The sequence below is a fragment of the Apiospora kogelbergensis genome, assembly GCF_038363985.1.
Source record: "Apiospora kogelbergensis strain CBS 113332 chromosome Unknown utg000007l_segment0_segment0, whole genome shotgun sequence".
Classification (NCBI taxonomy): Eukaryota; Fungi; Ascomycota; class Sordariomycetes; order Amphisphaeriales; family Apiosporaceae; genus Apiospora; species Apiospora kogelbergensis.
In genome coordinates this window covers 2,291,430-2,318,833 of record NW_027117424.1, presented here as the reverse complement: position 1 = coordinate 2,318,833, position 27,404 = coordinate 2,291,430, and the positions used below count along the sequence as shown (strand labels likewise).

Here is a 27,404-nt window from a genome sequence, read left to right as displayed (position 1 = left end):
GCCGATTGCTAGTAGGTTGCGGGAATGGTATGGGCCAAGAGCGTTCCTGAATATCTGTCGCTCCGAAATGGAACATATGACTTGCCCAATATAGTTCGTTGGTCGACGAGCGTCTATCCGAACATTCCTCGTTGAAGGATAGATGGTGTTCATTGAGCCGGAGAAGTAGGTGCCGTATGTACGTACACCAAAACACGGGACGAAATCTCAGGATTGGATGAAGCGCGTGTCAGACCAAGTATCGGATTACAGTTCCAATCATGGCGAGCTTGACGGAGCTGGGCGAAACCGGGTTCTCTCTTTGACCTCTGACAGATGCACCCTAAATACCCTATCGCTAGAGCCTTATAGATGATACCTTCGACGACTAACCTGCGAGTGTTGAACCTCAAGACATCTGATAGCAATTGCGTCGGTGGTGGGGGTGGGGCACTTACCTCATAGCGGCATCGTTTTAGCTTCAATGTCAGCGTAATTCAATGACTTGTACAGGTGGTAGATTCGACATAGCTTTACACAACAGAGGTAGGCATGTAGGCATCGCTGCCAACTTCTCCACCTCGGTTCCTTGGGGCAGGGGGTTCCGTTTTGGGAGGGTCCCCGCGCATTTTTCCCACGAACAGGCGTTTCTTGTCCTCCAAACCCCGATTGCCATCTCGGAGCCCCGCGTTCCAGGCCCGATCTGGCTGGAAAGCATTCCGGCATGGGCTGGATTCGGTAGCGACACAGATTCTCCGCCGCCCTGCGCGAGATCCCCTTGATCTATACGAGTTTCGGCTTGGGGAAGTCTTGCCATTGGCGCGCGTGGGACAGGGCTTAAGATACGGGTGCCTTCCCGTGCCTACGGCAATCTCCTCGAGCCCCGGGCGTTGCGTAGCGTTTTTTCTAGCCAAAAGCATCTCTTGACATACCCACCAATGAACGTGGAGGTCCATGCCTGATCCCGCGGGGACCGACATTGACAGGGACAAACATCAAATCATCGTTCGACTGTCTGCAAGTATGTAAAAAGCCCGGCTCCCACGAACTACGCCTACGGCATGGGACTTGACCTTGATTACACATCTGCGCTCGGGTTCTATCATGATGGTCTCCCACAAGACCGCAATCGTGCTGGCGGCCAGCTTCGTCCAAGCCGTGTTTGCTGCGGCGCCCCTTTACGGCCAATGTAAGTTCTCACCGCCGAGCCCGGCCCGGCAAGGTCACATGTTGACAGTTATTTAGGCGGCGGTAACGGTTGGGGTGGCGATACGGCTTGCGTATCGGGATCTTGCTGTACGGTCTCTAACGAGTGGTAAGACAACCTGAGGGCAATCTGCGAAATTCGCACCTGAAAGCGGTGTGAGCATAGGTTAACCTGATGTCTTCCAGGTACTCGCAATGCACTCCATGCAGTGGTGGTGGCAATCCTGCGCCGTCTCCATCCACAACCGCTGGAGGTGCTGCTACGCCAACTGTGCGGACGCCAGCGGCGACGGGAACCTTTAACAACCCGGTCCTATGGGATGATCTGGCTGATCTAGAGTGAGTCCTTCTTGGAGTGTGAAATACCAGATTGGTCTCCTTTATACAAGAACTGGGACGTTGCAGGGAACACTAGGTCGTATTTCTAACAGATCACAGCATTTCGCGTGTGGGAGATGCGTTTTACTACTCAGCATCCACTATGGCTTATTCCCCAGGGGCTCCCATTCTCCGGTCCTACGACTTGGTCAACTGGGAATACATTGGTCACTCTGTACCGAGACTGGACTGGGGCTCCAAGTACGACCTGGCAGGCAACACCCGTGCCTACGTCAAAGGAATCTGGGCTTCGACCATGAGATATCGGCCTGCCAACAAGACCTGGTACTGGATCGGCTGCATTGAGTTCGGCAAGACTTACGTGTACACGGCTCCGGACGTCACCGGCCCGTGGTCGCTCGCAGGTACCATGAACACCTGCCTGTACGATGTCGGCCTGTTCATTGACGACGACGACTCCATGTATGTGGCCTACGGCAACACGCAACTGCACGTCGCCAAGCTGGCTTCCAACGGCCTGTCCATCACAAGCGACCAGCAGATCTACGACGGCAACACTGGTGGCCAATCCACCCTCGAGGGAAGCCGCATGTACAAGCGCAACGGCCAATACTACGTTCTGGTGACGCATCCCGCCAACCAGGAGTGGACGCTGAAGTCAAGCAAGCCTCAGAGCGGCTACAGTATCAAAGTCCTCGCGAACGCCGTCCGGCCTCCCGTCGGCGGCGGCGGCAACCCCCACCAAGGCGGCCTTGTCGACACTCCTAATGGCGACTGGTACTACATGGCCTTCGAGGACGCATACCCCGGCGGCCGTATTCCCGTTCTGGCCCCCGTGACGTGGGGATCCGACGGCTTCCCCTCTCTGGTCACGTCGAACGGCGCCTGGGGCACGAGTTACCCCATGCCCCTACCCGCGAAGCCCGTCGCCTCGTCCATCGGGACTGACTCTTTCAACGGGACTGCGCTCGGCGCGCCCTGGGAGTGGAACCACAACCCGGACACGAGCCGATACAGCGTCAACAACGGGCTCACGCTGCGCACCGCAACGGTGACCAACGACCTGTACCAGTCCCGCAACACGCTGACGCGACGCATCCGGGGCCCCGTGTCGACGGCCACCATTGTCCTCGACACGACCAACATGGCCGACGGCGACCGCGCGGGGCTCTCGTTGTTCCGCGACCAGACGGGCTACATTGGCATCCGCAACGACGGCGGCACGTTCACGGTGGCCATGGTCAACAGCGTCAACCTTGACAGTAACTGGAATACGGCTAATACGGGCGTTACCTCGGCTACGGCTGCTGCTGCTAAAGGCAAGATCTACCTGCGCGGCACCGTCGACATTCGGCCCGGCGGTACGCGGGTCGGCCAGTTCAGCTACAGCACCGACGGCAACTCGTTCAAGCAGCTCGGCAACGGGCTCACCCTCAACAACAACTGGACCTACTTCATCGGCTACCGATGGGCTATCTTCAACGTAAGTAGTCTAGGGTTCTATCCCCTTTTGCTAGTGCCACCCAGCTCACTGTAGTTCGCGTCTGGTTGACTGATTGAATGATCGGCTGACTCTTATTTCTACAGTATGCCACCAAGGCTTTGGGCGGCTCTGTCAGCGTGGCTTCGTTTACGCAGACTGTCGCTAACACTTGATCCGGGGAGGAATTGGGCGACGGCGGAGGACTCAATGGGTTCACGTCTGAAAACTGGAAGACACAACGTTCATTGCACATGACTTCATTGAATAATCATCTTGACCCGGTAGCCTAAGGATCCGTCAGCAGTATATCAATCTTAGCAAGTGAATTACAAGTGAATACATCTGATAAGACCATACTGATATTGAAGCTCAAGCACTGATGTGGGCGAGATTTCTCACAACTCTCGGACTGACCACTCTCAATGAAATCGACACAATTTCTCCATAACCAGAACAGAAACTTTGTCAATTTTGTGGGATATCTATTCATTAATTGCGCCATTCCACAATCATTGATTCAGCAAGGTATCTTCAAATTCGAGCAACTAAAGCTCATATCAATCAATCAACAACCTTGAGCATATCATAGGCCTTGTGGCTGATTGCTTTCTTCAAGATAAACATGGGATCCATCTTCTGCTTTTTGGCGGCAGGTCTTGTTTCGACGACCTCGACTCCGTCTTCCGTGATGGTTTCGTGTTCAACCTCCTCCTCATCTTCAAAAGACCCGTTATCGAGAAACACCTTCAGCATGCCTTGGGAGTACCCACTCACGATCGCAGTACCCTCCTCCCTCGCTGTGACTGGCTTGGGCGCGGTGGGATCGCCGTCACCGCCGGTGTAGCCAGCGCGACCGCCAGCAAGGTTCCAGAACACAAGCTGAGGCATCTCATAGCCCGCATCCTCATACTTTTTCTTTAACCGCTCATATGACGAACCCCAAGTACGCTGATCATCGCTCGATTGTCCACCGTAGTCATGACTGGCAGGCTGGGCTTCATCGAATTGCATGTCGCTGAAGACAAAAACTCGCTTCACCATGTCCTCTTGCTTCAAGTTGTTGCGCAAAGCCATGGGGAGGATCAGGTCCTCGAAAACCGCCACAAAGTTGGTGTACGTCTCGAAATGATCTGTGTCTTTCTCGGCAAAAATAGGGGTGTACCTATTCATAGCAATTGATGGCACACGATCATATCTGATCTTGTCCAGTGTCTTGGCGCTGAGGTGGCGCTCAACGATGTCCAGATGCCCACGGAGAGCAGAGATATCCTTGCGGTAGGCTTCTCGAGCGTGACGAAGATAGATCTCGCGATCAATACCTTGTGAAAGACATTCGGGATGCATCAGTTCAGCAATTGTGGAGACAACAAAGGTATGTTTGTCGTGGAATCGGTCGTGGGAAGGCGCCCATTTGGCGCACAAGGAGATGTGATTTTTATTTTTCGTGTCTGGCTCTCGGAGCAAAATTAAGTCAGCTTTCAGTTGCTCTGAAAAGAGTCGGGCAATGGCGACATGCAGAGCTCGGTGGACTGGGTCGTGGTTAAAGGAGGCGACGGCTCGTTCGTGACGTTCCTGTCGAGCCTCGTGGCGCTTCGTTTTGGCAGTAGCTTCATCTACATGCTTACTCAGGCCTGGGTCTCTCTTAGTCTCCCGCGTAACATTCAGAATATCCTTCGGATTTGCCAGGACATCCAACTGCCCGTTCACAGACAGAACAAGAATGTTCAGCAGGTCTTTCCAATAGCCATGAGATACGCCATCCTTGACATCGAAGGCGGAAGCATCTTGCCCATCTCTGTCGTGCTCAGCCTCAACCATCACAGCATCATCCCCGTTCCCATCTGTTTCCTCCACCTTCTTGATGATCACGGGTCGACTTAGCCAGCGCAGGCTAGAAACGAGGGTGATCGGATGATATTGAGCCAACCAGCCTGCACAGCGGTAGAAGGTGGGTCGTGACGCCTTTCCAAGGTGTATCGACCGGGCGTTGAAGATGAGTTTAAGAGTCATCAATGGATCTTTCTGCCAAGCCCTGTTGAGTAGTTCGTACAGACGGGGACCAGATATGACCTCTTCCAGCTCCGCAAATAAGTCAAGAAGAGGGTCCTGGGTTGAGCGGTATGCCATATCGTTGTTCTCGGTAAGCATGAGGTTTTCGCTGTCTGCTTGGTACTGCTGTTCTCGCTCCATTTCGGTGTCCTTTTGATGGGACAGGAGGCCTTTCATGAAGGGCTCTGTGGGAAGCTCTTCGCGCTCTGAATTGGTCTCGGCAGCCTCGGCTGGGCCATTATCGAGGTTCAAGTCCTTGATGGCACCTTGCAGCTCTGCAGTGGTGGATGGCGGAGCCAGCAGAGTGAAGGACTCGGACTCGGGCTCAGACAGTGTCAAAGAAGAGTGAAAGGGAAAGATGACGGGGAAAGTGTATCTGAGGAACCAAGCCTCCTTCTGCGGCTCGAAGCCCATGCTTTGTAGGTCGTTGGGGGCAGCAAGCAACCTGTCCTGTATGAGGTTTGTCAAGCAGCCGAGCAGGTAAAAGGCAAGCGCACGTCGAAAGAAAAGAAGAAGAAAGAGGATGCAGGGGGGCAGATTAGTACATCAAACCAAACGTCAAACAGAGAATGTTGGATTCCGTTTGCTGATAGCTTCCATGTCTTCCATGGCTTTGAGTCACGCCGAGCTCCCCTTAGTGGTTGAGCTGCTCAGTCTCAGGGCCCGGACAGGCATGGCACAATGGCACTAGCAAAAAAGCAAAATAGCCAAAAGCGAAGGTCTTTCCAGATAACTGAACTGTCTCGTAGAATATGAGTTAACCCAATTGATATGCTTTAGCTACTTCGCTAGAGATGACGCTGCTTTTGGGAATTATATACCAGCTCATGCCCTCCCAGGCTGTAATGGTAATGGTAATGGTGGGTCGGCGCGAGTTATGTGGCTCTAGTGGGCACAACCAATCAGGTGTAACACTTTCCGGCTGGTTAGAGTCGAGGGAGATATACACACACCTTGCACAAGTAGAAAGTGAGGCGAGAGACAGGATTGGTGTGCCTTGGGCCAATCTTTTCGTCGTCATACGGGCGATGATGCCGTGGAACCGGGCCTGAAGATTACAATGCGCGGTACCCGCACCCGCATTCGCATTTCGTCGTCGTGATCAGAGAGCAATTCCCACCTTACAGGCTCTATACTAATATTCGGGCAACTTCGGACGGGCCAAACCCGCTTGTCCTGAATCCATCCCGATCTCATTCCAGACACCCGATATCTTGTACTACAATCAAAACCATGCGTGTTGTTGTAAATTTCTCATTCAGTATCTGCAGGCTTGACTATCGTCACCGGTGCGCTATCGCCCATCGAGTTCCGTTCCCAATCGCAAAACCACTGATACACCACCAATGAGACGCATCGAACCAAGCAGGTTTGATCGCTGCCCCCTCCCCCCTCCCCTCCCCCTCAAATAAATGCCAAGTGCTGTCCCAAGTACAATAACGGGAAAAGTGAAAGTGAAAGAGGAAATAAGAGCACTTGTATGACCGCTAGCTCTCCTGTGCGGCCCCCCATCTTGCCCTCTATTACAAAAGAATGGTACTTTGCGGAAATGCGTATGTGCAGGGCCAAGTGGATATATGTACAGATGAAAAAGAGGCCGTCCATCCCGGAAGGTCGTATAGGGGCAAAGGTTCGCGCAGCACAACAAATAGAAGAAAACCCAGCCGACGCAACGCCGTTGTGATAGAAACACAACTTATCCATATACATTAAGGCACCTGCCTTATGTCTCCCCGATCAACCTGGTTTGCAGGCCCCTCTGCTGCCAGTTGAGAATGGGGGGATCTCACACTAGACTCGAGCGTCTTGATGGTGCCTACATGATGACACATTTCGAGTCCTTCTCGCCACTAGGCTTGACGCTCAGCGCCACTCGTGCGGCTTCGGTGAATGCCTCATTCACACCTCGGTTCTTCATCGCTGAGCATTCGAGGTATCGCATAGCCTTGATTCGACGTGCCACATCCAGGCCTTGGTTGTAATCGATCATCGGTCGCTTCTCGCGTTGTGCACCTTCGGCAGCCCCGGTCGCGGCCGTGGCATCCTCGTCCTCGTCCTCGTTGTTTTCGCGTAGATCGCACTTCAGAGCCACCAGAACAATCTTGACTCCGGGGCAATTCTCTTGGATCTCCCCCACCCATTTACTCTCGACGTTTTCCAGAGAGTCTTTGCTGTCGACACTGAAGCAGAGTACTACCACATCTGTGTTATCGTAAGATAGACTGCGCAGTCTGTCGAATTCTTCCTGGCCAGCCGTATCCCATAATGACAATTCGATGTGGACGCTATCAACAAAGATGTCTGAATGCTTAAAGTCAATTACAGATCCAAGATTGTACGCACTCGACTGATCGCGCGTGGCCCCGTTCGCTAAGGCGTCGCTTGAATCGGCTGGAACATACCATGTACATAGTTTTCGAAAACGGTAGGCTCATAAACGGTCGGGAAATAGCCTCTCGTAAAGACGTTGAGTAATGATGTCTTTCCGGATGCACCGTCGCCACTGTCGCAAGAAATCAAGAGTTAGCACGCCAGGATCTTAACGACGACAGAGAATCGGTGGGAAGGGAGCAATGGCGTGTTCAAGGTAGTCGGGGGCGCGATTGCGCAACAGGATGAACCGAGGAACAGGGGGTCCCGGAAGGAAGAACATACAGAAGCACCAGCTTGCGCTGAACCGTCTTCGAACCACCACAGAGAGCAGGCATTTCAGCTGGAATTGCAGGCGGAAAATGAGAACTGGCTAGTAGATTTGGAAGAGGCGAGGATGAGGCAATGCGAATCTGCTACCAAAAGCGACCGTGACTGAGTCGGCAAAAGAGCGTGTGTTCGAATTCTGGTCGGAGGCGACGTTCCCTAACAGAGGGTCGAATTGAAAGGAAGTGAGCGTGGAGTGGCGATTGAGTCAAGCCGGCAGAGAGGAGCAGTCGAACCGTATCTGGTACCTGAGCAAGGCTGGTCGGTAGGAGTGTGTGAATGAGGTATAATCCAAGTTGGTCTATGTGATCAAAATGGGATATAACGGGGGGACTGAGACGATAACCTTCTTCCTTCTTCACGATGGGAGGGGGGGGCGGGAATTGAGGAAAGGGAAGCAGGGGGGAGATTTCGAGGCGCATGGAATCCCTGCTCCTTGATGGGTTCACTTTGTTGCTCGGCATAAATGAAATCACCTCTAGGAAGATCCAGCGCTAAAGTGGCTTGCGCCAGGCCTGATGCACATTGGATGTCTGAAAAAGTAGGCACTCCCAAAGTACCGGCGTACTGTCGAACAAGGGCAGGCTGCAGGCCCCGCTGCCACCCCCCAAGCGGCCCACCCTTAACCCTTGCCAGTCATCTCTTGGAGTCTTGAACGCTGTGCACGTGCCAGCGAGATAGCCTAGAGCCCGCCAACGCCCGGCATTGCTGGCATTGCTGGCATGCTGCTCACTGTGCCTCAGCAGTGGCCCCCCAGAAACCCGTTCAGAAAAGCAGACAAGAGTCGGGAGTGTTCCCGCGTACATACAACGTGGTTGCCACTATTAATATATGTAAGGCAGGCTCGGTCTCCGGCGCTGCGGATTTAGCACCTGTGCTTTAATGAAATAAGTCGTCGCTCGCTTGGGCTGATTGGCTGCCCGCGCCGGCTGCTGCAGTGCAAGAATGCTGCTAGCGGCGTCAAGGAAATTAGCCGTGTGTCTAGGGTTTGCGAGCACAAGCAGTAACTGAGACATCAATTGAATATCGCCTCACCGAGCTATCGGTATAAACAATCAATATTGGATGGATGGATGAACGAACGAATATTGATAATGTAGGCCTGTGGGCCCCAGACGCACGAGTCCAGTGAATTGAGGGCCACAATGCCTACAAGCGACCAGATGAACATGTGAGGCAACACCTTGGCGCACCTTGATAAGCTCGACTAAACTTTCCTCTGCCTAAGGCGATGGCACCTAAGGTTCCATTGCTCTCTGGTTGAGGAAGTAATAACTCGAGCTGAGGTGAGTTCTGAAACCTAAGGCACCACCATCGTCAACAGACACATAGATACCTGCTAGGCGATTGGCGACTAGACGAACCATGGCCGTGGAGCTCCTCCAATCCGTCGTTGAAGATAGTCTCACTATCGACGTCATTCTGTCCAGAGGCTCGTTTACGTAACCTCAGCAGCGTTGCAGATCGATCTGGCCTCCCCCACGTACTACTGCCACTACGTATCTGCTACTGTGATGCTGGGCTCAATACCCCAGGCCGCCGAAGGGTGCTTAAACCCTAATTCCCTAATTCGGGCGCTTGGAGCTTAGAAGTTCCACGTGGTCCCTTATGGCTTGCTAGCACCTGTACTCAGGCTGTCACTTCCATGGACAACACTTGCGAGGACTGATGGCGATACACCACCCAGCTTCTTATTCGTGCTCTGGTCAGCCAGAGCGCACATGCTAGTTACGTCTGAGGCCTGTCTGGGGATAAACTGTCTCAAGAAGTATGTAGCGGAGCACCAGAATTAATTTATCGTGAACTTGAGCAGTTTCGGAATATTATCCTGCTTTAAGGTCATATGATAAGCGGCGAATGGCGGCCTGGAAACAAGAATGACTGCTGAGACGTGGCCGGCTCCCATCTCTTCATGAAGTACACTCTGCCTATGTCTATCTAATTAAACTTCAAGGCAATTGCGAAATGCTAATGCATATACCTAGCTTATATATTGTTAGCACTCTAGCTAAGTGAGAGCTAGGTAATTGCTTTACTTATATATTAAGATAATTAAATAGAGAATATAAATAAGCTTTAAGGTTAAAATAATATAACTCTTAAAATCTATAAAATATATATTAAATATAATATTATATATTATATTTATATGATATTATATAAAATAGTTAAATATATATTATTTTATATATAATATATATACTTTAAAGAATCCTCTAGAGTTTAATAGAGATAACACATCTTTAAGGATATTGTGAAACATCTACTTAAACAGTAGAAATCGAAGTAGTGACCACTATAAAGTTACATATCCCCAGGAGAATTCCCTCGTTAGCCAGACTAATAATGGCGATTATGAACAGAGCCAGGCAGTTCTTTACCAAAACCACCTCACCCGCGTGCTCGAATATTTGGCGCCACTCCCACGTATATTTGGCCACAAAGCAGTCGAAGATCAGCGCCACAAGCGAGAGAACTCCTGAACCCCGTTGATATGTCACAGTTGTCATTCCTGGGGGCTTGGTGAGCTGTAGGGAATGCGTGATGATCCTGACGACGGGGAAGACCGTATGCATGACGCAGGCAGCGAGGACAATGCCCGTATGCGCGACATCGTGGCCGATGCCATGCTCCTCGAAGTATGATTTGATGTCGTTGTTGGTGACCCAAGAGAAGTATGCCGGGACACAAGCGATTATCAAGGCGCCAACGAGTTTGCACACCAGGCCACACATGGGCCTGGGCTTTCTCGTTTCAGGCGGCATTAGGTCTGAATTCCAACCCCGAGTTGATGAAGATATGGATACTCTCCGCAGCCAATTGGCTGCTTTTCGATATGTAGGTATGCGTACAATGGCCTTGGCGACGAGTTATGAACAGGCCACCCGCTTCCTCGTCAATATTTCGAGCTGATGGGGAACTATCTACCGCTTCTCTCGTTGCTGGCCGAAAGATGGAAGTATATACGTGTGGTGATGGTCACGCACGGTTCATGAATACTAAGTCGCCCTTCTCCTAATTTACTTTATAGGAAGAACCCGTGCTGACTTCGGCAAGGTTAACGGCAACAACCGAGACGATGGGCTTGGAGAGACAGTAGGCTTGAATCAGCTACTGAGTTTCTCTTCATATGACTTAAGAGTCTAGCCAGCGGATGAAAAAGGAAACCGATCCTAGTAATGTGAAGTAGAAATCCCCTGGCGCTTCATGTGGATTATGTTCCTAGGATTATGAGCCACGAGGGAAAATTGTATAGATTCTAAAATAGTTTTAGTTAAAAGGATAAAAGGAATATAAAGTCTCTTTAATAAAGGTATTATTAATATTTTAATAACTATTTATATATATTTAAAAGATGAAATTATAATTTTTTAATTTATAGAATAAGTATAAAGTATATTAAATAAAACTAAAGAAAGGGTATAAACTTAACTATAATTTAATAATATAGTTATCTATATATTAAATAAACTTATATATATTAGGGGTTATATAAACATTGAAAGTGTCCTGGAACTGCGACATACCTATCTCTCCCACAATGGAGCACTTGTCGTTTTATACAAGCTTGGTTACTCGTAGGCTCTTAAGCAAATTCAGTAGTCATCCTCCATGACATGGTCCTTTTGAACACGGCTCGAACCGGGCTATGACAAAGCAGGCGAAGTGTATGGATACAACCAAGAACAAAGGGCCAGAAGTTTATCCTCAAATCAACAATTAGACGTGTTAGTGGGCTGTTTGGATGAAAACGTGCGGAATGCGGACATCTCACATGTTGGCATTTGGCATGTCAACACTCCCAACATCAGCCAAATGCCTCGTGGCACAGAATGTCAAGGTCCAGGGTCAAGGTTTAAGTGCACAGTCTTGGGACACGGCGCTGTGACAAGAACAACAAAGGATATCTTTGAGAAGGATCATCATTGGATATCATCAAATTATCATTATATATTAAGAACATATATCCACGCCATCTAGTATGTGTACCGGTAGCACATGGCACCGTCCAAGGTATCGATGACGTCCCGCACGCGGACGTCAGGTCTAATACCACCAATTGAGATGGCTAATAGATAACATGTTAGCATATGCGCCAAGAAAATTTGGGCCTGCGAAGGCTAGAAAGTGGGGCCAAGGGTCTAGATAATGAGTGGAACTTACGTGTGTCCATGGTCAGGGGCGAGCCGTCGGCGATGAGGCCGCTGATGCTGGTGCGGCGAGACACGTCGGCGTTCTGCCACACGCGATAGACTCTATCTACGTAGGAATGGTGCATGTAGAAGGCAGGATCGGAGGGGGAGATCTCGACGTATGCCATGGTACCGCCGATGCCGTTATGTCCGTAGCCGTGGGGGCCGTACTCCCAGCAGCGCTCGAAGTCGGGGTAGTTGCCCATACCGCGGCAGTAGTTCTCGAAGTCGGAGTTGCATTGCGCCGTGTTCTCGGCGGTGCCCTCGCGTGAGACGCAGCCGCCGCCAATCTGCTGGAGGCCGGCGAACTTGCCGTCGTTCAAGCACCCGTGCATGGTGCCGAAGAAGGTAGGGGAGAACATGTCCAGCTGCGAGAAGTGGCCGGCATCCTTGGTCTCATCCCACCAGACGAAGGCGCGGTCGAAACCACACTCCTCCCCTCAGGACCTGCTCGAAAGCCCAGAGGAAGTAGCGGTGCCACAGCAGGAACTTCTGGTTGTTGTGGATGCTGGGGGAGAGGTCCCGGTGGATGACGGCAAAGTCCTCGAAGCGGTTGTTGGAGCCGCCGATGCGGGCGGGCCTCGACCGCAGGCACTGGATCGAGTCCACAAGGGCGTGGCGGTCCGAGTCCGAGTACTCGCGCCACTCGAAGCGCATGTTGGGGTTCGCGGCGCAACCGGCGTTGGCGTTCACGGCGTTGACCTTGAACATCTTCTTCACGCCGTCCTCGTCGGCCTTGGACGGCTCCTTGAAGGAGACGGGGGCCTCGATAGGGGGAGGGTGCCGTTGCTGAAGGCCTCCTTCATCTGCTCCAGGGTGAAGAGCTTCATGGTGTGTCCCGGGTCCTTGGGAGCGGTGTTTCCGGCAGCCGGAAGGGCCATGGCCGTAGCCATGGAGGCGCCGAGCAGGGCGCGGGCAGCGACGGAGAACCACATGATGCCAAGCTTGGAGACGATGTTCCGGACTTGAAAGAGACAGGAAGATGGAAGCGAGTGTGGGTGGCGAGCGAAAGGTCCCGTCCAGGTGGTCGAGGGGCGGCGCCATGGCCGACCTTTATGTATGCGCATGCCGCCTTCTGCAAGGGAGCCCGAGGCGCCGAGGCGGCTCAGTCAGCTAGTCATCACCCGTAAGCTCGTATTGTTGAAGACTCGACTTTGCCGACAACTAGTAGCAACTAGTCGCAAAAGAACTGCATAGAACCGGAGCGCCCAGTCGTCGCATCTCATTTCCGAGTCCCGGACGCTGCACGAACCAGGTTGGGGTGTGGATCGGGAGCAGTGCCAAGCAGCGAATAGAAGCTGGGCATAGTCGCCTGGTTTCCCGTCGTGGCCGTTCATGCTGCGAGATCTAGGACGGATCAGGCTAACAGGCGGTTCAGCGACAGGCACGCCTGAGCCAGGGTCCCTATACGAAAATCAGGTGGCTAGTGCGCCGCCATCAGCTTACGGCGTATTTTTACGAGAATGTGCATGACAAGACCTGGAAGACCAGGCCACTGACATCGTACCACGCTGCGTTCCCTTGACTGGCGTTATTGTCCATGAGATGAGCTGACCTATTTTCGGAATGACAGCAATGCTGCGTCATTTTCGGATTTCAGCCCATCTCTAGTGCCCTTTCTCTTTTGCTTTTTTCTGCACGAAGAGATTTCCCGCTCGGCTGGGCCAGGCTAACGGTCGGCGGCGTGCCCTTTTCAGCTTGGCGTTTATTGACGTCGTACTGGCGCCTGCCAGCTCTTCAATAATGCCAAACAGAAGGAGGAAAAGGAAGAAGAAAACAGGAATGCTGCCCAAGCCGTTGGACGACTGGGCAACCCTAAGTTCTAGCAGACGCCTCCCCCGCACGCTGCCATGACCCGTGATCTTCTTTCCTCCCTCGCTCCGATCCTCCTTGGCTGTGACCGTCCCATCCGGTGGGTAAGGAACGAATGACTCGGCCACCATCGACCCTCAGCGCCCAGATCTTGCTGCCGGCCTGCCGGTTACGCCCCATCCACAATACGCATGGCGCTAGGACCTGACTTTTATATATGTAGACGACTCGTTGCATCTTTAGCGTTGCTGGGTGGATGCAATCAATATGTTTTCCTGTTTTTCGTCCCCCTTACTCGGGGACTCCTTCTCTCCATGAAGCCCTAAACGATGTCATAAACCATAGAATAAAACATTGACCCGTAATCCCGAGGCCCCGGCCGAACACTGTGTAGGAGTCAGGTCTTCCCGAGCCGCCAGCAGGACCGACTGACTGGACGCCAGGCACCATGCCCACTAGCTGACTCGTTGGTTTCCTCGTATTCAACTTGCGATCAGGCCGGCGTGTTGCCAGAGACCATCTAGTTCCCCCAGTCCACACATTGTCATGTGGCTTTCGAGAAGCAGCCACAAGCGACGGGCGGACCGCCCAGGCTGTAAGCACACAATGGGCCCATGCCTGAATCAGGGCCTGCAAGGCAACGTTCCTTCTCTTTTCTTGGGGCGATGGGCTGCATCTAAGCTTAGTATTTTATAATTCACAGTGTAGAGCCTTGTAGAATTCCCTTTGCTCAGGGGCAAGGGGGTGGATACTGCCAGGGATCAAATCTGGACGACACCAACTCGCAGGCCTCATTTGGAGAAAACACGTACACGTACTGTCCCCCTTGGACAGCCTACAGCCTGTTGGCTCACAAGCCGGGAGGTATTGCGGCTCTACCCAGTCATGGAGGTGGAGGTTGGAGGAGGTACAGCAGCTGAAAGCCATGAGGTCGCTCGTGAAACGTTCTAGGCGAGAGAGAGTCTCAAGAAACTGTGATAGAGCAGTAAATGCCTCCCGCTCCCGGGCTTGCAGGACATCTGGGCGCTTCGTACAATGCTATGAAAAGGGGCTTGCACAAGTCACGTTGCAACCTGACATATAGTCTATGCAACGTTGAAAGCCACGATTTTGCTGATAGGGGGCATAATGGTCACAAGCTGGGGAGGTGGTGCTGTGGCGGCCAGTGGCTTGCCCTTTCTACACAGCCTGCTGCCTGCTAGTGCATCCAGCAGTGCTGAAAAGTAAATCAAAGGTGTTGGGATACCTGCCTTGGGCTGAAAATCGGCTGATCGCATCAACGTCCGTCCATCGACATCCATTAGTGTTCATTTTAGCCTACATCGCGCTTCTAGATGCAAAGCATCCAACTTCAGCAAGCTGGAGCTTAGTGGAAGCCAGTCTCAGTACCACAAAGGAACAGAAACCTCGAGGACAACATCCTTTGCAGCAATGCTACTGGATAAACAGTCGCCTGTTAGGGTCGAAAGAGCCCGTGGCAATATCGTGGATCACCACCCCGTATGTCGGAGTGACCATTGTAACCTGATTCCCAACGTACTGCGGCCACCGGTCGGCATGCTCGATCAGCAGCTTCGCCTCAGCGACGAAGGCAGTGTGCACCCGGATGTCCCCTGACTTAAGGAACACCGCGCTGGAGACTTGAATGCCGGCATACGGTTTCGGGGGTGCCGCCGAGACCAGTGACGGATACATCTCCATCGCATCCATCATTTTCTCTTGCCCTACACCATCCCCGCCATAAACATGCCGCGAGAATCAGTCCCGTTTGATCCTCCGTTTCTGATCCAACACCACGAATTCGCCGATTGCTCCCTTCTCCATTCTTCCTCTTTATATGCACAAGGCATATCGAACCCTCGCACTGCCCGCACGTTCAGCCAGCCGCCGTCCCCGCCTCCACAGCCCCAGTCGGCAGCCCAGGTCGGTAACCCTGCCAGCATGTTATGCTTGCTGCTGGCACTGCGGCTGGTTTGCCTTGCTGATGCCACGACAGCAAAAGAGAGCCATGAAGAAGCCCGCGCCGCGCTTCGCGATGAAGAAAACTTGGAGAACCGAATATAAACCCATGCAGCGCTCAGTCCATAATCAGTCTGGACCTCCGCTGTTGGCGACGACGGCACCACTTGATGACTGCACCGGCACTTCCTCTAGCCTGTTGGCGAGGCCCAAGACGCCAAAAATCCGGTCGCGCGGGTCCGGACTTGGACTCAGTAGGGCCTTGTTTGGATTTGGTCTATTCTTAACTGGCGAAGTAATTCTCGGATTCGAAACTCGTCAATATGTCAAACCGACTCATTCAAGCACTGCTTAACCTAGGGGTATCAAATTCTCGCCAAATTACCTAAACTTACTGTAAAAAGTCCTTGCTTATCCTTAGTGATATAGCCTGCTAGATAATAATTAGGCGTGCTTAGATAAACTACCTTACCTTAATAATATCTACTTTATATAGTATAGTTAATATATCTAGAGACTATAATTCCTACTTATTATATTATATATTAATAAAATAATTTATATTCTATTAACCTCCTTATTATCTTATATATATAATATTATTAACTTAAGTTTCTATAAAAGTCTTATTAATTAAGAAAGTTATTATATAAAATACTACCTTCTAGAAATATTAATAATATAGCCTATATTTTATTTCCTACGTAACATCGTTATTATAAACCAAAAAGTACAAAACGTACACGACCTGAACACCTTTGCTCTTCGCGCAAAGGTAGATAGATAAACAACTCGCAAGAGTGAAAAGTCTCGTAGGGCAACACTTGACCACCCACAACAAAACACCTACCCTCCGGGAAACAGTCCACGATTCACCTTTTGTTTTCTGCCCAATACCGATCCGCAGATAAAACCCCAAACCTTTCATTCTTAACGTTGGCCATCTCTCTACCAAAATCCACACATTTGCACGAAGCAACACTATCCACCATGGCCCCCAGAAGAAGGCAGAGAATGGCGACGCCAGCGCCACCGTGATTTCCGAAAACCACATGAAACTCATTGGCTCCATGCTCAAAGTCTCTCCCCCCAGCGCCAAGCAGAAATTCAACTGGGCCGCCACTGCCGAACTCACCGGTCACAAGGACGGCAAGTCTTGCAAAGAGGTCTTCCGTCAGGCCTGCGAGAGATACGGCTGGCTCAAGGCTGACGAGAACGAGAACGAGAACGGCACTCCGGGCTCCGCTGCTTCCAAGAAAAACACCCCTGGCAAGTTGACCAAGGCCACGGAGAAGAAGACTGCCGCCGCCAAGAATTCTACTGATGAGGACGATGCTGCTTCGGGCGTCGAGATCGACACGCCTTCCAAGGCCTCTAAGAAGCGCAAGACCAACGCCAACAAGAGCCCCGATACGCCGTCCAAGAAGAGCAAGCTCAAGGATGAGGAGGTTATTAGCGATAATCTTTATGAGTTTTGAGGATTTCATCTGATACATGAGCATATTGGGACGGATTTGGTGAATTACATTGCCCAGCACGATGTGGTTATTAGCTTATACCTCTCGGCTTGTAATGCCGGAGTGCAAGGGCCTTAGTTACACCTGATTGTGATTTAGACATCTACACATATAATATGTGTGTCACCTTCGCGTCTACAAAGGATAGGCTCTTCGACATCGTCAATGAGGAGCCGGTCCCACTTTAGGTTTTATAGGTCTAAGCAGGTCGTTGATTCAAATTCCCACCAATCATCGTTTTACCGATGCCCTACCGCAATAGTGCAGTGGACATGAATAATCAAGCGGCCATGCAAAGTTAATATACATATGATGCGAGGTGGATCTTATCATGCTGCGGGACTCGGGACCTCAGGACGAATTTGGCTCCCGACAACTTCGGGTGGTCAGTGCCAGAGTATAGAGGAGGAAGTTGACGTTTGGAGCTCGACAAGTAGAATGGGTATGGTTTGCGATGCCATGCCATAGCGACGATCAAAGAAAGGGCACATCACATGTAAGAAAGCGCCAAGGGCTCCCAGTTGGACCGTGATAGTGGTAGTAATTGCGAGAGCGAACACATGACCCTGACCATGTGCCGTTCGCCATCTGAGCGCTGGCGTAAGTAGAAGAGGGAAACTACAGGCAGCAAGGCACCATGACAGCAGCCGGGTCTGCAAGGCGGCTTGGAACCTAAGAAAAACAAGCGGCTGGGTGCTGTTGGGCTGAATGATGGATGACAACAATAACAAAGAAAAGCAAAAGACAATATGACGAATGGCCGCGGTGAACACGATACCGATCGCGATGTTTCCACCCCACGCTACGACAATCAGGGTCTTTGTTTGCACGCAAGCTAGCCAGTCTTTAGCTCGGGTGTACCTGAGATCTTAGCCCATATCGGACATGCGTTGGAGAATTAGCAGAGACTGTTGGCTTAAGTTTGATACTAGTCAATCGATCGTCGGGTCCGGATCGCCCAAGCATAGTAATCGGCAAAGCAGCGCAATCGTCAATACTCCAAGAAAAGCAGTTCATGTTGTCGATAGCGTGAGATTGGCCCCATGCGCATAGGGCTAGAAGGGCCAGAATGAGCACTGCTGTCTCAGCTGAAAGGTCTTGGGTCTTGACCGACAAAGCAAGCAGCATGGGCAAGTTGGAAATCATGAATCATCTGTGCTTCCTTTTGCCTCGTCCTTTTCTTCCATGCTTCCAAATTTCCTTCCAGAAGATGTCGGACGCACGATGGTGGAGCAGGCTGTGTCTTTGATTTCGATTTTCAATGCAGGTGCTAGGAGAAAAGGAAGTTTTGCAGCCAGTCAGCCTCCGGGGGACGCTGGGACGCTGGGACGGCTGGCAGGCTGGGATGCAGGGGGTTTTGTAGGGGAGAGTTGTGGCTTGCAGCTGCTGCCAGATTGTCCAGATTGTCCAGATTGTTCAAATTTGGGATTACGACAATGGGGCCAGCCGGGAAGCCCTGGAAGAAGCATGGACGCCGCCCTCTGGCTGCCCCCCGAACTCTGTCCTTTTTCTAATTTAGGACCCTCTCTACTGCCTCTCCAGATGCCCGATGCCCGAGTCTGTCCGGCCAGCACCAGCATCAGCATCAGCATCAGCATCAGCGTCAGCATCAGCATTGTTTGTGTCTGAGCAAAGAGAACTAATTCCCTTTCTGAGTTGCAGTAACAAACGAGTGGGGGTTTGGGGGCTCGGCAGGTAACCGACGTGACTGGTCACACGCCATGCACTCCTCTTTTTGACACTTTCCATCTACGTGTATCTTCTTGCGCTCGCAGAATTGCAACCTCTCCCCCGGTTGTCGACCCCTCTCCGGCTGTCACCCATGTATTTTCACCAGGACATCCTTGCCCTATACAAACCCCTATTATACCTTATGCCTGCGCACTGTCAGCCTCAACGAGTTGCTGACGTCTGTCTGTCTGTCTTCGGTTCCTCCGCCAGCCACGGCTTGGGATGGCTGGCCATCAGTAAGATGCACAAGAAGGAAACAAAAAGAAGGAAGAGAAGAGGCTGCCTACAACAGAAGACAGCACAAGACATCTCCAGCTTCTGTAACGAGCATTGTCGGTGCAAGGAGCTGAAAAAGAGGGGGGCCAGTAAAACCCGCCGGCACGGTTGTATTTTCTCCATCTTTTTGACATCAAGTCTCTCCTAGGGAAGTCCCACAGCGTTTTTTTCCTTCTGGTTGGCGCCGCCGCTCAGGCGGTAGCCATCAGGGCGCTCACACGATGCCGCATTGGGCCTGCCAATCTCCTGGGATACCTCCCATTGCAATGGGCATGTGCTCTATTAATGTAGCATCGTCGCGCATCAAGGGTTTTTGGTCGCTCTTTTCTCTGCCGCCTGCGTTTTTCTACCTGCCGATCTGCCCGAGAGCCTGGCAGAGCGTGAATGAGCTGAGTGTGTGTGAGCGCCGTCTGTTTGTCGCTCTAACGCTTTTTCTTATACATACCACACACAGGCCATCTCACCATCATCACCATTATCACCATTACCGAGACGAAGGAAGAGACGAGAAGGGAACGATTGAAAGACCCTACGCCGCCAAATCCCATCACAGCTGCTGTCAGTTTCGGTTATTGCGATTTCTCATCCTGGCTGCTATTCGCATTTAATTAATACTGGCCGGGCGTGGGCCTTCCTCCGGATATCACATCACGACCAGTTGCCCAGACTTACAGATCAGACCCTCTCTCTCTCTCTCCACACACACACACACACACACACACACACTTGTGTCCAAGTGGCATTTTGTTTACTCGAGTCTCTGAAACAAGCACAGGGCTGCTATATCAGGGAAAGGAATAGCCGACTGCTATTATAAGCCTCTGCTGCTTATGACGTTGGGTTGGGGACCGCAATTACGATCGACATGGTCCTCTAGTACATATCAACATCAGACCCTTGCCTGCCCTCTCCTTCAAACGACCTAGTCGCGATTCGAGGTCCATTTTCCACTGCCGTTTTTGCCTCTCGAATTCTCCGTCTCGTCCCCAGATCTTCTCACTCTTTATCCTATCCAATCCAAAGAGGCTGGCCTTCAGGGAGGAGACTACTCATCAACACGCCCACTCGCTCATCCTTCAAGTCACTCTTTTAATACTTAATCGAGACTGGTGCTATCAACGTATAAGTCGGTATCATTGCGGTCGCCCCTTGTCTCAACTCAGCTATCATGGTCTCATTCTTCGGGCTGAAGCTCGGCGGCGATAAGAAAAAGTGCGACCTCCCCCGAATTTCACTGACGATTCTCCGTCGATCTAAGCTAACAGATTCCCAGAAAGTCTGGTCAGACCAACGACCAACACGGGTCACAGCCCCGGAAGAAGATTGATCAGAACACACTGGACGACGGCCAATTCTTTGGGAACGATCTCACGAGGCCTGGGACCTACGCTGCGAGTATATACTCAACTACCTCACGACCTGGCTCATCCTACTCAACGTATAAACCGAAAAAGTCTGCTGGCCAGAAACACTCTGTCTATACCAATGACACCCATAACCTTGCCGCCCTGAGTTACTACGATTTAGGATCACGCCCGGCTACTTCTTATGCACCAAGTTTCGCCAAGGGGGCGACCAACTTCAACTTACAATGGAACGACTCAAGCACAACTTTGGAAGCTCCCCAGCGATAAAGTCCGGGAGGAGACCGAGTGTTTCATCAGTCAAGTCAGCAAAACTGAAGGCTTGGGTAAACCCCCTGGACGTCCATTTTGGCAAGCGCGACTCATCTGCTTCAGCCATTACCCCGCCCAGTCAAGGACTCCGTCCATCACCACTGTCCAGGAAGGAGGATGTCGCCGCGCCACCACTGCCTACAGCACCGGCCGTGCCTGCTCGAAACCCGTTGAGGAATCCTCCCTCGCCTCCTCGGTCCATTAGTCGGTCTATAAGGACGACACAAGAGCTGGATTCTTGCTTCGGCCTTCATCAAATCGCCGGGGTTGGTGCAAGTATCGTGCGGCCAGCCAGTCCCGTTTCCCAGAGCACCACACAAGCGAACGAGGCCCGGCCACTCTACCCGGGTGTCTTTGGGGCCAGCTCGCTCCCGTCTCCTCCGCTGTCGGTCTCTCGCACTAGCGATGATGCCTCACGCTCATCGGCGAGTACTTGGGGCGAGCCGGTCATCCAGAACGTCAGTGCGAAACGGGACCCGGTCGCCGTCGGGGCTTCGAGGCAGCGCAGCCTGAAGATGAAGGTCGAGAGTACCCCAAGGATTGATAACACATCTCTGCCTAAACGTCCCAAAACTTCGGGCGGCTACGATGCTAGGCGCACAGATCGACGGCCAGCGGCACTAGAATTTGCTTTGCCAAGCGTGCATGTTGATTCGGGGCCACGCAGTGCCACCTTTGGTCGGACCCAGCCCCCAGCAGACCTGGGGCGTGAACGATCCGCTACCATTGGCCGCGCTGCTGGGCCGCCGCCAATTGCTTCTGTCGGCGCGTTGGATCGGATATCGAAAGCCAACAACCCAGACTTCCGCCGCCAAAGCCGTCACCAGTATACCACTTCGGCGGTGCGCTCTTCATACTGCAGTTCCGTCTACGACTCACCACCCCAGTCACCAGAGAGCCCGGTGATCCCTCTCAGCGGGCCACTCGCCAATCCGCAACCACCGCTACCTGCGTTAAAGGCGCCTCGCTACCCCAGCGAGTCGTTGGATTACACATATGATCTCCCCGATTGGTCTGCACTGGCAGAGGACGCACCGCAGAGTTGTGATGACAAGAGCCGGCAAGGCTCGGCCACGAGATATTGGCCGCTATCATCGACCGGCCGAACGTCGCAGAAAGCACCCCAGCTGCCGGATCCTCGTTCGGATTCGCCATTTGGTATCCCGTCCTTTAGCCGGCCCTGGGCCGGAGCCAACGCGAGACCTGGGACACCTATCAAGACGACGGAAATCACGATCACGACAAGCTTACGCACGCAATCACCACCTAAAACAGCGCCAATCTATGGCCTTCGAAATCCAGCCATTGTGGGCGACGATTTTGGCACTGGATTCATCTAGAAAAAGACTTTTCCAGCTTTATGCATTTAACGATCCGGGGCCATGGAAGATAGACAGCGGCCCCCCCTTATATTATTTAATTTTCTTTTCACATCACATTACTAACGGCCGTATATACGGAGGATTTGGTTGAAAGCTAGGGAGGCAGGAAATGCATTTCGGTGTTCATTGGGTCGGTCACATACATCTCTCTCGTCGGTTTGAACGCCATATGGCGACTGCATCTTGATACCTATTTCTTTTTAGTCCATTTGTCCCATCTAGCGGGAAATGTTTTTTTTGTCAACGAATTAGCGAGTCGATGGATACCCTCAACCTTTGGTGGGTGGCCCCAGAGGGCGATTTAGAGATTATTACTGTATATTATGGATTTAATGCTACATAATGCATGTTCTATAGACAGCTTTCTTGAGCTCTCCCCTCACACCGCGGAGACCACGAGTGCTATTCGAAGCTCTTACAAATCCATGCCTCACGAAGATTCAGAGGAACCATGGCTTGACCTTCACCTTCACCTTCACCTTCACCCGAGAGGGAAGAAACCGTTAGATAATGCTACCCTGCCATGCCTGCTCCATCGCATTATGAGCCAGGGTGGTAGTCATACTCCTTGCTCATTACTCGCTAACCCCCGAACCCCGCCGCTCCACAAGAAAGCTCTTTCGGCCCTCTCGTTTTCCGTACCGGTCATGGCATCTTCCGCTCCTCTAAGGATCCAAGGAGGAGTATTGGTCCTGTGTATGTAACGTAAGTCCTCTATGTACTTGCTGTACATGTAATTATTATATATCATTCCCTACTACAAAAGAGAGAAAAGGAGAAATACATATTTCTGACCCCTGCCCACACCACCCCCTGTCGGACATAACAACCGGAGGATCGTCGCGGGAACCCGCACCGAACCATCGCAGGTGTTCTGCTGGTCGGCGCACAGATAGCAAGAATAACGACAGCCAATCGTGTCCACCCGTTTCACACGGGGACTTGCCTGTCTGGGCGGTACGCTTCATTTAATGAAGGCCTCGTTTGCTATGCACATGCAATGCATACAGCATGTGCAGGTTGCATCTCATTTGATTGCTCTGTTGCATAGGTAACAGGTCACCGTAACCTGTCACCGCTAGTCTCTACCATGGTAATGCCCCCCTGCAGCAGTATAAGTAAGTCGGTATTATGCATAATATATAGCATATATGGTATATAAAAGAAGGGTATATATATATAGTAGTTCCTGGATCAGATATCATTATCACAACATGTCTCGCACACCGAGAGAATGACGAGTACACAAATGACCTCCACACACACCTCGCTTATTATTCCAAGACTGCCGACGCCATTGGGAACGAGATCAGTCAAGCTCAATGGTAGATTACCACCAGCTGCGGTTGTCCCTCTGCTCGCGCAGGTTCTTGTCCTCTGGTACTACAAGATTCTTGTCTTCAGGGACAGGGACCACCGCGGGGGATGGACAAGATGAAGATGAAGCTTTGACAGCGAAGTGAACGACCACCTCGCTTGCCAGAAACTTTTCGCTCCTCTGATCGTTTCGTCGCATCGGAACCTTATCAGTCCATGTTTCATCGCCGCTGCCACAGCTGCCGCCGTCTGTTGAGCTACTGAGAGGCTTCGTGGGGTTTAATGAAAGGGCAGGCCCAGGATGATGGTGATGATCTGCGCTGTCACGACTCATGCTCTGGTCGTATTCGCCCAGGGTCCGCAGTAGCCGCTCCGATTCCTCACGCGTCACCTTATCTGTATGTTGCTGTTCGACGTGGATCTCGGAGGGTGGTGGCGTGAAGTCGTATCCTACGGTCGTGCTGTTGTCATCATCTCCGCCATCTATGAGGACTTTTTGCTGCTCGTTTCCGAGACTAGCATCTCCATCATTCCCCCCCACCCCAATTATACTCTTGTGATTCATACGTGCCGCCCTCTCTTGACTGTTACCCGTCCATGTTGAATTCATGCCGCTGCAAAGATAACCTGCGTTGGCGTCGTATGCGGCGTAAAAGGCCTTCGAAACCATGGCGACACTACAAAGATCCCGCCACGTATCGACATGCTCCATGATTCGCAATGCCACTTCTGCAGTGGCCGTCTCCCGTAGTTGCGCCTCAGCCGTCATGAGGGCGGCTGCTGGCGGCGCACCCTTTGTTGTCAACGTGATTTGAGGTAGGTCTATCTTGTGCCGGCTCAGTGCCCAGCCATGCTGACCGCTGACCTCAAAGAGAGTCAGGCCTTGCACACTATTGGAGATGTCATTGATCGCGCCGCGGAAGGCGGGCGCGTACTCGCAGACCCCGCCATGGCCCTGTGGCGGGCTGACAAGAGATCGTAGACTATCGAAGAGTTGGTTCAGGCTGCGCTTAGGAGGCTGCGGCAGATGAGCAACGGCGGGCGAATCCATGATATGCGGCAGTATCTGTTGCTGGGCAAAAATAATCATGAGCCAGCCCAGGTTGGTCGCGTCGCAGCAAAGGTTGCCTTTTAGGGCACCGCGGTTTCGAGAACGGTACCAGTCTTCCACTAGTGGCCAGGCTACGGTTCTCTTCACCACCATCGCTGCCGCCGCCGGGGAGCTCGAGTCTTGCAGATACTCCTGCAAAGCACCACTGCAGCAGGCGAGGATTTGGCCCATCTTGGCCATGCGGACAGCCCAGATCCTGTCCTTCATGTTTTGCGGCCAAGGCTTGGCTTGTAAGTCATCCTCGTCTACCACGTTGAGAATGGCGGTCTTGGACATGCGGGTAAACAGCCGACGGAGGCCAAATGCGTAACTGATCATGAGCAGGCCGTCTGGCATATCGTCGATTGCCTTGTGCATCCACTGGGGCAGCCAGCGGTATTCCACAAGCATCTCGACGGGGATGTGCACTGGTAGCGCATGCAGACCTTGGCCAGTGCAACAAAGGTCTCGAACTCGATTTCGCGAGGGACTGCATCGGTGTGCAAATGAGCCGCATGTAGCAAGAGCTCAAAGGACCCGTGCTCATTCATCTCGAGCTGAGGCATACGGTAGAGTCTCGTTTGCGCGCCATCACTCCACGCGTACTCGACCGAGGTTTGTGGCAAGCCCGGCCCGGAGCCCTCTTTAGGCGCGTTGCCAGAGTCAGCACCACCACCGCCAGAATCAAAGATGCGTGCGAAAAGGGGCGAAGTCTCGGACAACATATGTGACAAGACTCTGAATCGCAGGACCGGATGACTATCTGATTCGTTGTTGGCGAACTCTAGCACGGCGTCGCCCCTCTGAGATATGATGATTTCCTGAGTTGACCTGCCTGGCGATATGCCAGACTCACCTAGTTGAAGCAGGTGCTGAGTTTGGTCAAGACTTTCCTTGACGCACCCGTAGTTGCGGAAGTGGACTTCGAAGGCAGACATGCCATCGTCCGCACGTGTCGATTGTGATGATGCGGCTTTTGACTGCTTCATTTTCTGTATCACTTTGGCACGGAATATGGGATCAATAAACAACTGTTCAGTCATGGTGGCTGTAACTTCTTGCTCAGATTCCGAATACGTGCGAAGAAGTGAGGTGTGGAGCCTGTCATGTAGTGCCTGAAGACTCATCTTCCAGCCGCGAATAGCTTCTAAATGATTCACGGGGAAGTATGATGATGGGTTCCGCTGGCCGTCATGTTTAGACCGCTTCGGCTGACACCCGAAGCTGGTTTCTACGTTCGCGGTGTCGGATGCAGGACCTAATATGGGTGCTTCCGGATGAGGCTTCAAAAGAGTCTCGCACAGGAGCCGTGGCGTGTCGCCTAGCTTGCTGTAAATCTGGAAGGCAGTGTCGCCAGTCCGATGCTCTCTGAGAGCGGTGTTCAAATGATGTGCACACTTGAGTAGCTGGCTGGCGATGGACGAGGGGACGGCGAAGGCTGTCACATCAGGACGGATAACCAAAGGGCTGTCACCACCAGAACCGGAGCGGCTTTCAGGTGCTAAAGGAGCCTGCTAGGGTATTAGACCCTAAGATAGGAGACGGAGAAGGTGGAAGGAAAGGCCAACTTGCCAGATGAATAGTATTGTTAACAAACCCAACTTGCCAGTTCTCTACGGAAGGTTTAGAACGATCCCGAGTCCGCAGTCTCATGTTGGGGCCGTCATTGGACCTCAAGGATGACGACCATGACATGCTGATCTCAATGTCCGCTCGTCACGATGCTTTCTTCAAGCTATCAAACAAAGACTCACCAGGATCACCTTCTGGCTGTACGATACCTCAGTTGCCACAATAGAAGGGGATGGCGACACGCCTGTTGCCTGAAAGTAGGAAGTGGCTGTGAAGGGGGAAGTGCGTGCATGGAACCTGCCATTGCTTACTAAAGCACCAGCTGGCCTGCCCCTGCTCACCGGTGTGATGGCAGCTGGTGGCTGGCTGACGGGGACTGTTGGAACATGTCACTCGTTCATCGACTTTGTTACACGTCTGTATTCTTTTGATGGTTTTTTTGGGGGGGTTTTTTTGGCCTCTTATTCTTGCTTTTGCTGTTGTTCCATACCCACGCCCTCTATAAGTCGGTCTATTTTAGGGAACTTTTACTAAAACCTATCGACCGCATGCTGACTAAAATACCAAAGGTGATAGCCTAAGGTCATGACCATATCGCTCAATGCGCTCCCATCCGATGCATGCTTCGTCATTGCCGCCCACCGGCAGACATGTTTTATGTCTTCGCCTCCTCGCGCTGGCCTGTAGGATATCTCAGCCACACTGTCCAAATCATACAATAATATAATATATAAGCCGTACAACTCCATGCTCCCTTTGTTGCTTATAGCCCCCGTCGTGCCTCCAAGATCCGAAATTCAGAATCACTCCTTCATGTCAAACCAATTCAACTGACATCCCCCGTAGCTGGCCCCAAGCTCCAAACTAGCCTGGCGAATGTGAAAACGGCCGTATCGACCCTGGGCGTCAGTTCTTGGGCCCCCTCCCGTAACTGCAAGACTGGCCCAAACCACCAGGCAAGTCAGGGCCCGTTCGGTCGCTCCGTAACGGCCATCGTCGACACCACCGAGGGCATCATTTCCAGGACATATCTTTAACCCTCGGCGATATCCCTGTTCATGCCATCTCCGGGCCATTGTTGCAAATAACCTGGACTTACAGGTGCTGTCCAATATTATCAAGCCGC

At 52.1% G+C, this 27,404-nt stretch overlaps 8 protein-coding genes across 8 annotated transcripts; 3 read left to right on the top strand and 5 right to left on the bottom strand.

Moving 5' to 3' along the window:
* Positions 1-1,086: 1,086 nt before the first annotated feature.
* On the top strand, positions 1,087-3,180 carry PG998_011099 (Arabinanase/levansucrase/invertase; the record flags this gene model as incomplete). The annotated part of the gene is made up of 5 exons (XM_066877915.1): positions 1,087-1,168; positions 1,225-1,294; positions 1,372-1,524; positions 1,624-3,007; positions 3,112-3,180. The coding sequence occupies 5 exons, from the start codon at positions 1,087-1,089 to the stop codon at positions 3,178-3,180; spliced, it is 1,758 nt and encodes a 585-aa protein (XP_066726969.1).
* A 388-nt stretch (positions 3,181-3,568) lies between these two features.
* Positions 3,569-5,470, bottom strand: PG998_011098 (uncharacterized protein; the record flags this gene model as incomplete). The annotated part of the gene is made up of 1 exon (XM_066877914.1): positions 3,569-5,470. The coding sequence occupies one exon, from the start codon at positions 5,468-5,470 to the stop codon at positions 3,569-3,571; it is 1,902 nt and encodes a 633-aa protein (XP_066726968.1).
* A 1,402-nt stretch (positions 5,471-6,872) lies between these two features.
* Positions 6,873-7,764, bottom strand: PG998_011097 (GTP-binding protein RHO3; the record flags this gene model as incomplete). Its single annotated transcript, XM_066877913.1, has 3 exons — positions 6,873-7,357; positions 7,459-7,559; positions 7,712-7,764. 3 exons carry the CDS (start codon positions 7,762-7,764, stop codon positions 6,873-6,875), a joined length of 639 nt encoding a protein of 212 aa, XP_066726967.1.
* Positions 7,765-11,730: 3,966 nt separating this feature from the next.
* PG998_011096 (Di-copper centre-containing protein) lies at positions 11,731-12,881 on the bottom strand (the record flags this gene model as incomplete). Its single annotated transcript, XM_066877912.1, has 4 exons — positions 11,731-11,822; positions 11,918-12,335; positions 12,394-12,711; positions 12,744-12,881. 4 exons carry the CDS (start codon positions 12,879-12,881, stop codon positions 11,731-11,733), a joined length of 966 nt encoding a protein of 321 aa, XP_066726966.1.
* Positions 12,882-15,192: 2,311 nt separating this feature from the next.
* PG998_011095 (uncharacterized protein) lies at positions 15,193-15,471 on the bottom strand (the record flags this gene model as incomplete). The annotated part of the gene is made up of 1 exon (XM_066877911.1): positions 15,193-15,471. One exon carries the CDS (start codon positions 15,469-15,471, stop codon positions 15,193-15,195), a length of 279 nt encoding a protein of 92 aa, XP_066726965.1.
* A 1,298-nt stretch (positions 15,472-16,769) lies between these two features.
* Positions 16,770-17,195, top strand: PG998_011094 (uncharacterized protein; the record flags this gene model as incomplete). Its single annotated transcript, XM_066877910.1, has 1 exon — positions 16,770-17,195. The coding sequence occupies one exon, from the start codon at positions 16,770-16,772 to the stop codon at positions 17,193-17,195; it is 426 nt and encodes a 141-aa protein (XP_066726964.1).
* Positions 17,196-20,832: 3,637 nt separating this feature from the next.
* On the top strand, positions 20,833-22,257 carry PG998_011093 (uncharacterized protein; the record flags this gene model as incomplete). Its single annotated transcript, XM_066877909.1, has 1 exon — positions 20,833-22,257. The coding sequence occupies one exon, from the start codon at positions 20,833-20,835 to the stop codon at positions 22,255-22,257; it is 1,425 nt and encodes a 474-aa protein (XP_066726963.1).
* A 1,372-nt stretch (positions 22,258-23,629) lies between these two features.
* On the bottom strand, positions 23,630-27,354 carry PG998_011092 (uncharacterized protein; the record flags this gene model as incomplete). The annotated part of the gene is made up of 5 exons (XM_066877908.1): positions 23,630-25,087; positions 25,153-26,217; positions 26,461-26,529; positions 26,590-26,654; positions 27,114-27,354. 5 exons carry the CDS (start codon positions 27,352-27,354, stop codon positions 23,630-23,632), a joined length of 2,898 nt encoding a protein of 965 aa, XP_066726962.1.
* Between the last annotated feature and the right edge of the window lie 50 nt (positions 27,355-27,404).